The sequence below is a fragment of the Oncorhynchus masou genome, chromosome 15 (assembly GCF_036934945.1).
Source record: "Oncorhynchus masou masou isolate Uvic2021 chromosome 15, UVic_Omas_1.1, whole genome shotgun sequence".
NCBI classification, from domain to species: Eukaryota; Metazoa; Chordata; class Actinopteri; order Salmoniformes; family Salmonidae; genus Oncorhynchus; species Oncorhynchus masou.
In genome coordinates, this window is record NC_088226.1 from 67461409 (window position 1) to 67473715 (window position 12307).

The window sequence follows — 12307 nt, forward strand, 5'->3', positions numbered from 1 at the left end:
TTCATCAAACAACCAGAAATCCTTCTCGACAGTCAGACAGAAGCATTTATCAAAGAGATACACTACATGGTCAAAAGTATGTGGACACCCCTTCAAATTAGTGCATTCGGCTATTTCAGCCACACCCTTTACAGACAGGTGCATACAATTGAGCACACAGCCATGCAATCTGCATAGACAAACATTGGCAGTAGAATGGCCTTAGTGAGGAGCTCAGTGACTTTCAACGTGGCAACGTCATAGGATGCCATCTTTCCAACTAGTCAGTTCATCAGATTTCTGCTCTGCTAGAGCTGCCCCTGTTAACTGTAAGTGCTGTTGCAACACTCACTGCCGAGTTCCAAACAGCCTCCGAAGCAACATCAGCACAAGAACTGTTCCTCGGGAGCTTCATGAAATGGGTTTCCATCACGAGGCTGCTGAGGGGAGGGACAGAGCAAATGGAATGGCATCAAACACCTGGAAACCATGGAAACCATGTGTTTTGATGCGCTCCAGCCATTACCACGAGCCAGTTCTCCCCATCAAAAAGGTACCACCGACTTCCTGTGGTTTCCGTGGCCAGGCAGCCGCACACAAGCCTAAGAACTTGACTGGGCTGCACAGAGCCCTTACCTCAACCCCATCGAACACCTTTGTAATTAATTGTAACGAGAGTCAGGCCTAATCACCCAACATCAGTGCCCGACCTCACAATGCTCTTGTGGCTGAATGGAAGCAAGTCCCCACAGGAATGTTCCAATATCTAGTGGAAAGCCTTCCCAGAAGAGTGGAGGCTGTTATAGCAGCAAAGGTGGGACCAAATCCATGTTAATGCCCTCGATTTTGAATTGAGATGTTTGACGAGCGGGTGTCCACATACTGTTGTGGTGTAGCCATTTAGTGTAGCTATAATTGACACTATTCTGGATCAAAGAGCATGTTTAAACATCAGGAAGAAACGTGTGTGTGTGTGCGTGCGTGTGTGTGTAAGCAGTGTCAGTTTGTCCATTTGTTGGAGGATCTGGTTCCTCCTTACCCTTCTCATCTCCGTGCAGGGGGGTACATGGAGGGGGAGGAGGCTTGTTGACTGGCAACTATGGCTGATGAAGAGAGACCTGTGAAGGATGAGCCACTAGTTAGATACACCTCCATATACTCATAACTCCAGATTTAGTCAATACACCAAAGTTACGGATGATATTTTGTTAATGTTTTCTTTTCTGTAATACCTTAGGTGGGAGAAAAAGGTCTTACAAAGTTATATCATTTCACAGTTAGGTGATTGCCATATAAAAGTGTTCTATTTGAGTAGCTAGCCAACGCTGTAGGCCGAGATGTGTCCTTGCGCGTTCTATTTGAGCAGCTAGCCAACGCTGTAGGCCGAGATGTATCGTTGCGCGTTCTATTTGAGCAGCTAGCCAACGCTGAAGGCCGAGATGTGTCCTTGCACGTTCTATTTGAGCAGCTAGCCAACGCTGTAGGCCGAGATGTGTCCTTGCGCGTTCTATTTGAGATGCTAGCCAACGCTGTAGGCCAAGATGTGTCGTTGCGCGTTCTATTTGAGTAGCTAGCCAACGCTGTAGGCCGAGATGTGTCCTTGCGTGTTCTATTTGAGCAGCTAGCCAATGCTGTAGGCCGAGATGTGTCCTTGCGTGTTCTATTTGAGCAGCTAGCCAACGCTGTAGGCCGAGATGTGTCGTTGCGCGTTCTATTTGAGTAGCTAGCCAACGCTGTAGGCCAAGATGTGTCGTTGCGCGTTCTTTTTGAGTAGCTAGCCAACGCTGAAGGCCGAGATGTGTCCTTGCGCGTTCTATTTGAGTAGCTAGCCAACGCTGTAGGCCGAGATGTGTCGTTGCGCGTTCTATTTGAGTAGCTAGCCAACGCTGAAGGCCGAGATGTGTCCTTGCGCGTTCTATTTGAGTAGCTAGCCAACGCTGAAGGCCGAGATGTGTCCTTGCGCGTTCTATTTGAGATGCTAGCCAACGCTGTAGGCCAAGATGTGTCGTTGCACGTTCTATTTGAGCAGCTAGCCAACGCTGAAGGCCGAGATGTGTCGTTGCACGTTCTATTTGAGTGGCTAGCCAATGCTGTAGGCCGAGATGTGTCCTTGCGCGTTCTATTTGAGCAGCTAGCCAACGCTGTAGGCCGAGATGTGTTCTGGTGCTTGAGCTTGTTTGTAGGCGGGCATCCAGCCATCACTTACCTGTGGCGTAGGACAGGTCGTACTGCCCCGAGAGCAGCGGGTAGCCCAGGTGGTGATGGGAAGGCATGATGCGCTGTGAGGGAGAGGAACGCGGCCGGTCCAAGTCTCGCTCGCGCTCGGCCACAGCACGCTCCCGTTCCCTTTCATGCGAGGTCTTGTCGCCGACCGTGGGCGACTTGCTCTTGTACTGGCTGGCGTGCTGCTGAAGGATGTCCAGGGCCTTGGCCTCGGAGGACGACTTGACACTGACCGTGGGGCTGGCTCGCGCCGCCTTCTCGCCGCCTTCCTCGCCCGGCCCCATCTTACTGCCATAGGGGGAGAATGAGTAGTAGGACCCTGTCGGTGAGAGAGGACGTTATACACCATGACACCAGAGTCATTAAGTGTTCCCATTTACAATCAAACAAACATGAAAATGAATGCATATCAGTGTTCATTCATTATTTTATTATCTTTTCAATTTTGTACATCATCATAATACAGATTTGAACAATCCAACGGCATAGCTATATGTACAGTGCATTCAGAAATACTTCTATAAATAAGATACTTGTTTTTTATTTTGAAAACATTTGTCAAAAATTCTAAATAACCTGTTTTCGCTTTGTCATTATGGGGTATTGTGTGCAGATTGATGATGGAAAAAAAGCCAACAAATCCATTTTAGAATAAGGCTGTATCCTGTTAGCAGTGGCATTAACTCTTACCAGGGTAGTTCTGCATCATGACTGATGGCATCCCACGGTAGCCCGGGTGGCTGGGGTCATAGCCCTGGCCGTAGGCGTAGGCTCCATGCATGTAAGGCATGTAGCCTTGGTGCTGGGCCATGGGAGAGGAGAACTGCATGTGGCCAGCGGTGGCCCTTGGGTCCTTTCCCACCCCCCGGTGTTCCTCCAAGGCCAAAGACAACCGGGGCTCAACCCCCTCTTTGCTCTCCTCCTTCGGAGTGGGGTCTTTGGGCCGAGCTCTCTCGTCCCTGCCCTCCTTGCCCTTTCGGTCTCTGTCCCGCTCTCCTCGGTCTCTGTCTCTTTCCCTGTGGCGCTCCACGTCCTGTGGTTTCTGGGCCTCAGGGTATTTGCTGGGGTAGAGGTAAGGCCACAGCCGCGAGTCAGGCTCCTGAAAACAACACAAAACATCTTATTACAGACATCTCATCAGTTCTGTCCTACAAAAATTAACCTTCACTTAAACATTTCCCAGAATACACAAACCAGCATGCACTTCTACTCAGTTTTATCGTGATCATTTGACATACATTTGTCTAACATCCAATCACAATCAGCCGATTCAAACACAACCGTGTTAGGTTACCTGTCTGTACCACATGGCCTGTTCCATGGCCGAGGGCCTGCCGGACTCCATGCCCGCCTTGGGTTCATCCCCCTTCCCGTGGTGCCCTCCTTCACTCAGCTTCATCTTCAGCCCCTCAGCCTGCTGGGCCGGCGCCTTGGCGTCCTCCCCCTTGGGCATGATGACCGATGACTTGGTCTGCTCCGAGGAGGACGAGGGCTCTTTGGGCGGCTTGCCCTGGGGCGGCCCGCCTTTTCCCAGGTCTGTGACACTGGGAGCCTTGGACAGGGTGGGGGGCACCAAAGCCTTCTGCTTCCATTCTTCACCCCTCTCCTTCCCTGAGGAGCCCTCTCGCTCTCGCTCCTTTCCAGCAGCGTCTGATTTCTTCTCTGCGGCGCGGTGCTGCTCGGCTACCACCTGCCTCTGCCGCTCATCGTACTGCTGCCGGTAGGCCGGGTTGGTATTCAGCAGGTGGTTGTGGTAGGCCTGGTCCGGGTGGTAGGCGTACGGGGGAACGTAGGCATACTGGTTGTAGTAGAGAGGCTGCATATACATGTTGGAGCGCTGCTGGATGACCGAGGCCTGTTGCTGCTGCTGTTGCCCCGGTCCAGAGGTACCTATCTCGGGCTTACGCTCCTCCTGCTGGACCTTACGCTCCTCCTGCTGCTCCTGCTTGACCTTACGCTCCTCCTGCTCCTCTTTTTTCACCTTGACCTGGGCCCCCTCCTGTTGTGTGCCCCCAGTGGCCGACACCCCCGGGCTAGGGTTAGGGTTGGCGTAGTTTGGGGAGTAATAATTTTCGTAGCCGGGATAGTAGGGGGACTCCTTGCTGGCTGTTTGGGCAGGGAACAGGGACTTCTTGGCCCCCTCTCGGGTGGCCTGCTCCTCGGACTTGACTCCCTTGACGCCCTCCACCCGGCCCTCGCCATCCTCGCCCGCGTCTGAGATGTCAGAGTAGGCCGGGCTGTTGGTCTTCACCGAGGAGTTGTCGGCTCCATTCTGTGTGACCACATGGATTGGGGTGAGGGGCTGGGCCATGCCTCCAGCCTCTATCCTGCTGGCCACACCGATTGAGGGACTGGGAGCGTTGTCGGTGAAGCTGTAGATCTTGTCCGCCTCGGCCTTGATGCTGGCCAGCCGGCTCTGGTGGGGGTCTGATGAGCCGTTCAGCAGCCCGTCGCCTTTGCTCCCCGGGTCCGAAGATTCAGAGTACGGGCTCTTGCCTTCCTCTGGCTTTCCCCCTTTCCCTTTGGGGCTATCTCCCTCCTTTCCTGCCTCCTTCTTCTTCTTGTCTTTCTTCTTCTTGTCCTTGGAGCCGCTCAGCGCTGGGTTCACAGACGAGGGATCTCCCAGGGCCGAGGGCTTGGGCTGGATGGCTTTCAGCTGCGGGCTCTTGGGGATAGACTGAACTGCTGAACTAATGGCAGGGGTGGAGCCAGGGCTAGCCGCAGGGAAGCCGCCTGCCGAGTAGAGCTGCTGAGGTGGTATGGTCGGGGGGATGGGCCGCGTTAACTTCATGCCCTTCTGGGCCAGCTTGTCTGCCTTGGAGCCGCTACCCGTCTTCTTGGCTTTGTCCTTTTTGTCGTCCACGCCGTCGTTGCTGGCCTCGTCCGTTAGGCAGGGCCCGTCCTCACAGCCATCCATGGGCATGCCCCCTGCCTCTAGATCGACCTCGCAGGGCTTCTTTTTACCCTGCTTGGAGCCAAACTTACCCGAGGAGGGCGACGGAGTCTGAGCCTCAAAGCCCCTACCCTTGGGCGTGACTGAGCGAGCCGGTGACAAGCAGCCCTTTTGAGAGATGGAGGCCCCATTGCAGCTGCTCGGATCGGGGTGGAGCGTAGAGTCCTCCCCGTACTCACTGTCCCCGTCCATGTCCAGCTTGATGTCATCATCATTGTGGGCACGGGCCTGGTGGTACTTGAGGCCATTAATGTGCTTGTACTTCTTGTTGCAGTTGGGGTGTGGGCAGTCAATGAGCACCGGCGAAGGGCAGTTGCGGTCGAGTTGCTGTGGGGGCAGTGACTCCATCTTTATGCTGGGTTTGCCAGGGAGGACGATGTGAGGCGGCTGGGGCACTCCTCCAGGGCCGCTGTTGGAGTTGGTGCGCATGCGTTTGCTGCCCTTGGTGTCCTCCGAGCTGGAGTTGGGCTCCATGTCTGAGGCGGGCTTGTTCTTGCGCTTGTTAGCCGACGAAGGGCTGGCTTTGACGTCTTCTGCGTTGCTGTTGGGCGGCGTGCCCCGCCGGCTCTTGCTGCTGCTGTTGGCGGCGCGCGTCTTGCTGGTGCCGCTTCCCTTGTTGTCCGACGAGTTGCTGTTCTCGTTGACGGGTGTGTTTCCGTTAGGCCTCATCCTCTTCCCCCGGCCCCGGCCGTTCCTCATCTCTAAGTCACTGGTGGGGGACTCACAGAACCTAGAGGAAAACCAAAGCCAGAGAATTAAACATATCTGCCATTAATACCCCACCACAATAACAGAGCCTCAAACCAGAGAACTCACGTCCCTCATCAACCCTCACCACAATTACAGAGCCTCAAACCAGAGAACTCACTGCCCTCATCAACCCTCACCACAATAACAGAGCCTCAAACCAGAGAACTCACTGCCCTCATCAACCCTCACCACAATAACAGAGCCTCAAACCAGAGAACTCACATCCCTCATCAACCCTCACCACAATAACAGAGCCTCAAACCAGAGAACTCACGTCCCTCATCAACCCTCACCACAATAACAGAGCCTCAAACCAGAGAACTCACTTCCCTCATCAACCCTCACCACAATAACAGAGCCCCCAGAGAACTCATCATCACCCTCACCACAATAACAGAGCCTCAAACCAGAGAACTCACGTCCCTCATCAACCCTCACCACAATAACAGAGCCTCAAACCAGAGAACTCACTTCCCTCATCAACCCTCACCACAATCAGACCCTCACCACAACCCTAACAATAACAGAGCCTCAAACCAGAGAACTCACTGCCCTCATCAACCCTCACCACAATAACAGAGCCTCAAACCAGAGAACTCCCCTCATCAACCCTCACCACAATCATCAACCCTCACAGAGCCTCAAACCAGAGAACTCACTGCCCTCATCAACCCTCACCACAATAACAGAGCCTCAAACCAGAGAACTCACGTCCCTCATCAACCCTCACCACAATAACAGAGCCTCAAACCAGAGAACTCACTGCCCTCATCAACCCTCACCACAATAACAGAGCCTCAAACCAGAGAACTCACTGCCCTCATCAACCCTCACCACAATAACAGAGCCTCAAACCAGAGAACTCACGTCCCTCATCAACCCTCACCACAATAACAGAGCCTCAAACCAGAGAACTCACTCCCTCATCAACCAGAGCCTCAAACCAGAGAACAATCAACCCTCACCACAATAACAGAGCCTCAAACCAGAGAACTCACCAGAGAACTCCCTCATCAACCCTCACCACAATAACAGAGCCTCAAACCAGAGAACTCACTCACCACAATAACAGAGCCCTCATCAACCCTCACCACAATAACAGAGCCTCAAACCAGAGAACTCACTGCAACCCTCATCAACCCTCACCACAATAACAGAGCCTCAAACCAGAGAACTCACTGCCCTCATCAACCCTCACCACAATAACAGAGCCTCAAACCAGAGAACTCACTGAGCCCAAACCAGAGAACTCATCATCAACCCTCACCACAATAACAGAGCCTCAAACCAGAGAACTCACTGAGCCCCAGAGAACTCATCAACCCTCACCACAATAACAGAGCCTCAAACCAGAGAACTCACTTCCCTCATCAACCCTCACCACAATAACAGAGCCTCAAACCAGAGAACTCACGTCCCTCATCAACCCTCACCACAATAACAGAGCCTCAAACCAGAGAACTCACTCATCAACCCTCACCACAATAACAGAGCCTCAAACCCTCACGTCACAACCCTCACCACAATAACAGAGCCTCAAACCAGAGAACTCACTCCCTCATCAACCCTCACCACAATAACAGAGCCTCAAACCAGAGAACTCACTGCCCTCATCAACCCTCACCACACAGAGCCTCAAACAGAGCTCACGTCCCTCATCAACCCTCACCACAATAACAGAGCCTCAAACCAGAGAACTCAAACCACAATAACAGAGCCTCAACCAGAGAACTCACTGCCCTCATCAACCCTCACCACAATAACAGAGCCTCAAACCAGAGAACTCACTCCCTCATCAACCCCCACCACAATAACAGAGCCAAACCAGATAGAAGCTCACTGATATTAAAACAATAACAGAGCCTCAAACCAGAGAACTCACCAATCCCCACCAACAGCCAATAGATAGAAGCTAGATATTAAAACAATACTAAGTAAAGCTGGTGAACCACTCCACGGCGCTCTCACAATCCTGTTGCTATTCTCAGTCTCTGAATCGTCCCCGCTCCGAGAAGGGCTACTACTAGCGGCTCTGGGAGAGGACCTGCGACAGATTCTGATCCTCTCCTTATCCCCCAATCTCAACAGCCCAGTGTGTTCTGACAGATCGCCAAGCGCCACAGGGCTTGACAGGATTAGGCAACGCTGATCAGATAGGAGATCAACATCCTGCCTTTACACAACAGCCAACAGGGGGTAGAGAGAGAGGTAACGAGAGAGAGAGGGGGTAGCGCGAGAGACAGGGGTAGCGTGAGAGAGCGAGAGGGGTAAGGAGAGAAGGAGAGATGTAACTAGAGATAGGTAACAAGAAGGAGAGAGGTAATGAGAGAGAGAGAGAAGGGTAGCGCGAGAGACAGGGGAAACGAGAGAGAGCGAGAGGGGTAAGGAGAGAAAGGGAGATGTAACTAGAGATAGGTAACAAGAAGGAGAGAGATGTAATGAGAGAGAGAGAGAAGGGTAGCGCGAGAGACAGGGGAAACGAGAGAGAGAGAGAGAGAGGGGTAAGGAGAGAAAGGGAGATGTAACTAGAGATAGGTAACAAGAAGGAGAGAGAGGTAATGAGAGAGAGAGAGAGGGGAAATGAGAGAGAGCGAGAGAGAGGAGAAATGAGAGAGAGCGAGAGAGAGGAGAAATGAGAGAGAGCTAGGTATCGAGAGAAATGAGAAATAGAGCTAGGTATCGAGAGAGAGAGCGAGGCAACGAGAGAGAGAGCGAGGCGAGAGACAGAGGTGGGCGAGAGAGAGAGACAAAGAGAGACAAAGAGGTGGGCGAGAGAGAGAGACAAAGAGGTGGGCGAGAGAGAGAGACAAAGAGAGACAAAGAGGTGGGCGAGAGAGAGAGACAAAGGTGGGCGAGTGAGAGAGACAGAGGTGGGCGAGAGAGAGAGACAGAGGTGGGCGAGAGAGAGACAAAGAGGTGGGCGAGAGAGAGAGAGACAAAGAGAGACAAAGAGGTGGGCGTGAGAGAGAGACAGAGGTGGGCGAGAGAGAGAGACAGAGGTGGGCGAGAGAGAGACAAAGAGGTGGGCGAGAGAGAGACAAAGAGGTGGGCGAGAGAGAGAGAGACAAAGAGAGACAAAGAGGTGGGCGTGAGAGAGAGACAGAGGTGGGCGAGAGAGAGAGACAGAGGTGGGCGAGAGAGAGACAAAGAGGTGGGCGAGAGAGAGACAAAGAGGTGGGCGAGAGAGAGAGAGAGACAAAGAGGTGGGCGAGAGAGAGAGACAGAGGTGGGCGAGAGAGAGAGACAAAGAGGTGGGCGAGAGAGAGACAGAGGTGGGCGAGAGAGAGAGACAAAGAGGTGGGCGAGAGAGAGAGAGACAAAGAGAGACAAAGAGGTGGGCGTGAGAGAGAGACAGAGGTGGGCGAGAGAGAGAGACAAAGAGGTGGGCGAGAGAGAGAGAGACAAAGAGAGACAAAGAGGTGGGCGTGAGAGAGAGACAGAGGTGGGCGAGAGAGAGAGACAGAGGTGGGCGAGAGAGAGACAAAGAGGTGGGCGAGAGAGAGAGAGACAAAGAGGTGGGCGAGAGAGAGAGAGACAAAGAGATGGGCGAGAGAGAGAGACAAAGAGGTGGGCGAGAGAGAGAGACAAAGAGGTGGGCGAGAGAGAGAGAGACAAAGAGATGGGCGAGAGAGAGACAAAGAGATGGGCGAGAGAGAGACAAATAAGTGTGCGAGAGAGAGAGACAAAGAAGTGGGCGAGAGAGAGAGACAATGAGGTGGGCGAGAGAGAGAGACAAAGAGGTGGGCGAGAGAGAGAGACAAAGAGGTGGGCGAGAGAGAGACAGAGGTGGGCGAGAGAGAGAGACAGAGGTGGGCGAGAGAGAGAGAGACAAAGAGATGGGCGAGAGAGAGAGACAAAGAGAGAGAGACAAAGAGGTGGGCGAGAGAGAGAGACAAAGAGATGGGCGAGAGAGAGACAAAGAGATGGGCGAGAGAGAGAGACAAAGAAGTGGGCGAGAGAGAGAGACAATGAGGTGGGCGAGAGAGAGAGACAATGAGGTGGGCGAGAGAGAGACAGAGGTGGGCGAGAGAGAGACAAAGAGATGGGCGAGAGAGAGAGAGACAAAGAGGTGGGCGAGAGAGAGAGACAAAGAGGTGGGCGAGAGAGAGAGACAATGAGGTGGGCGAGAGAGAGAGACAATGAGGTGGGCGAGAGAGAGAGACAAAGAGGTGGGCGAGAGAGAGAGACAAAGAGATGGGCGAGAGAGAGACAGAGATGGGCGAGAGCTAGCCAGCATGCTAACAAGCTAGCCAGAAGAAACGAGCTACAACAAACCTAGCAAGGGGAGTTAATACAACTACATCAAACGACCAAACTGAGTGAGTAAACCAAAAGGAGACGGACTAAATTTAAACATATCTTCTGTGTTTTTGTGTGAAGATTTGTCACTCTTTTTGCTGGTTTTTGAGCTAAATTACAGCTAGCTGGCAACAGCAGCAGACGAACAAACTGGTTGCCATGGCAATGGGGCAGCAGAACAGAGCAGCAGCAGTAGTAGCAGAGCCCACAAGCACCATGTCCCCACTCCCCCTCAGCGCTGAATCCATCCTCTCCCCTCCAGAGCCCACAAGCACCATGTCCTCACTCCCCCTCAGCGCTGAATCCATCCTCTACCCTTCAGAGCCCACAAGCACCATGTCCTCACTCCCCCTCAGCGCTGAATCCATCCTCTCCCCTCCAGAGCCCACAAGCACCATGTCCTCACTCCCCCTCAGCGCTGAATCCATCCTCTCCCCTCCAGAGCCCACAAGCACCATGTCCCCACTCCCCCTCAGCGCTGAATCCATCCTCTCCCCTCCAGAGCCCACAATGTCACCATGTCCATCCAGAGCTCCCCCCCCCTCAGCGCTGAATCCATCCTCTCCCCTCCAGAGCCCACAAGCACCATGTCCTCACTCCCCCTCAGCGCTGAATCCATCCTCTCCCCTCCAGAGCCCACAAGCACCATGTCCTCACTCCCCCTCAGCGCTGAATCCATCCTCTCCCCTCCAGAGCCCACAAGCACCATGTCCTCACTCCCCCTCAGCGCTGAATCCATCCTCTCCCCTCCAGAGCCCACAAGCACCATGTCCTCACTCCCCCTCAGCGCTGAATCCATCCTCTCCCCTCCAGAGCCCACAAGCACCATGTCCCCACTCCCCCTCAGCGCTGAATCCATCCTCTCCCTCCAGAGCCCACAAGCACCATGTCCTCACTCCCCCCCTCAGCGCTGAATCCATCCTCTCCCCTCCAGAGCCCACAAGCACCATGTCCTCACTCCCCCTCAGCGCTGAATCCATCCTCTCCCTCCAGAGCCCACAAGCACCATGTCCTCACTCCCCCTCAGCGCTGAATCCATCCTCTCCCCTCCAGAGCCCACAAGCACCATGTCCTCATGTGAGTAATCTCCTCTCCCCTCCAGAGCCCACAAGCACCATCATCCATCCTCTCCCCTCCAGAGCCCACAAGCACCATGTCCTCACTCCCCAGCGCAAATCCATCCTCTCCCCTCCAGAGCCCACAAGCACCATGTCCTCACTCCCCCTCAGCGCTGAATCCATCCTCTCCCCTCCAGAGCCCACAAGCACCATGTCCCCACTCCCCCTCAGGAAGAATCCATCCTCTCCCCTCCAGAGCCCACAAGCACCATGTCCTCACTCCCCCTCAGCGCTGAATCCATCCTCTCCCCTCCAGAGCCCACAAGCACCATGATCCCCACTCAGCGCTGAATCCATCCTCTCCCCTCCAGACCCCACAAGCACCATGTCCCCACTCCCCATGTCCCCACTGCAGCGCTGAATCCATCCTCTCCCTCCAGAGCCCACTAGCACCATGTCCTCACTCCCCCTCAGCGCTGAATCCATCCTCTCCCCTCCAGAGCCCACAAGCACCATGTCCCCACTCAGCGCTGAATCCATCCTCTCCCCCTCCAGAGCCCACTAGCACCATGTCCACTCCCCCTCAGCGCTGAATCCATCCTCTCCCACAGAGCCCACTAGCACCATGTCCTCACCCCCCTCAGCAATCCATCCTCTCCCCTACTCCAGAGCCCACAAGCACCATGTCCTCACTCCCCCTCAGCGCTGAATCCATCCTCTCCCCTCCAGAGCCCACAAGCACCATGTCCTCACTCCCCCTCAGCGCTGAATCCATCCTCTACCCTCCAGAGGCCAAAAATGACAACGACGAAAGCTTTTAAACAGACACTACTAAAGGGGAGGCCAGAAACCCTTTTCGCAGACCTCTACAAAAACGGTGATGTGAGTAATCTTATCTTCCTCACTGACCAGCCAAATGCATGGCGCTCAGCAGTGTGCTCTCACTACCCATCCATAAAGAAAGAGGAATCTGAAATCAAAGACAACCACACCTTAGAGGAACTCTAACCAAGGTGAGGACAGAGCAACAGCAGAACACAGCTGA

General features: G+C 53.9%; 1 protein-coding gene across 2 annotated transcripts in view; it reads right to left on the reverse strand.

Annotated features, from left to right (window-relative positions):
* Positions 1–12307, reverse strand: part of LOC135556712 (zinc finger protein 609-like) — a 648963-nt gene that overhangs the window by 4306 nt on the left and 632350 nt on the right. For both annotated transcript variants that reach the window (XM_064990108.1, XM_064990107.1), the window contains exons 4-7: positions 3497–5885; positions 2893–3301; positions 2186–2521; positions 1019–1097 (exon numbers count right to left, since the gene is read on the reverse strand). In XM_064990108.1, the coding sequence (XP_064846180.1) occupies positions 1024–1097; positions 2186–2521; positions 2893–3301; positions 3497–5885 (3208 nt within the window). In that variant the 3' untranslated portion in view covers positions 1019–1023. The remainder of the gene's footprint in view (positions 1–1018; positions 1098–2185; positions 2522–2892; positions 3302–3496; positions 5886–12307) is intronic.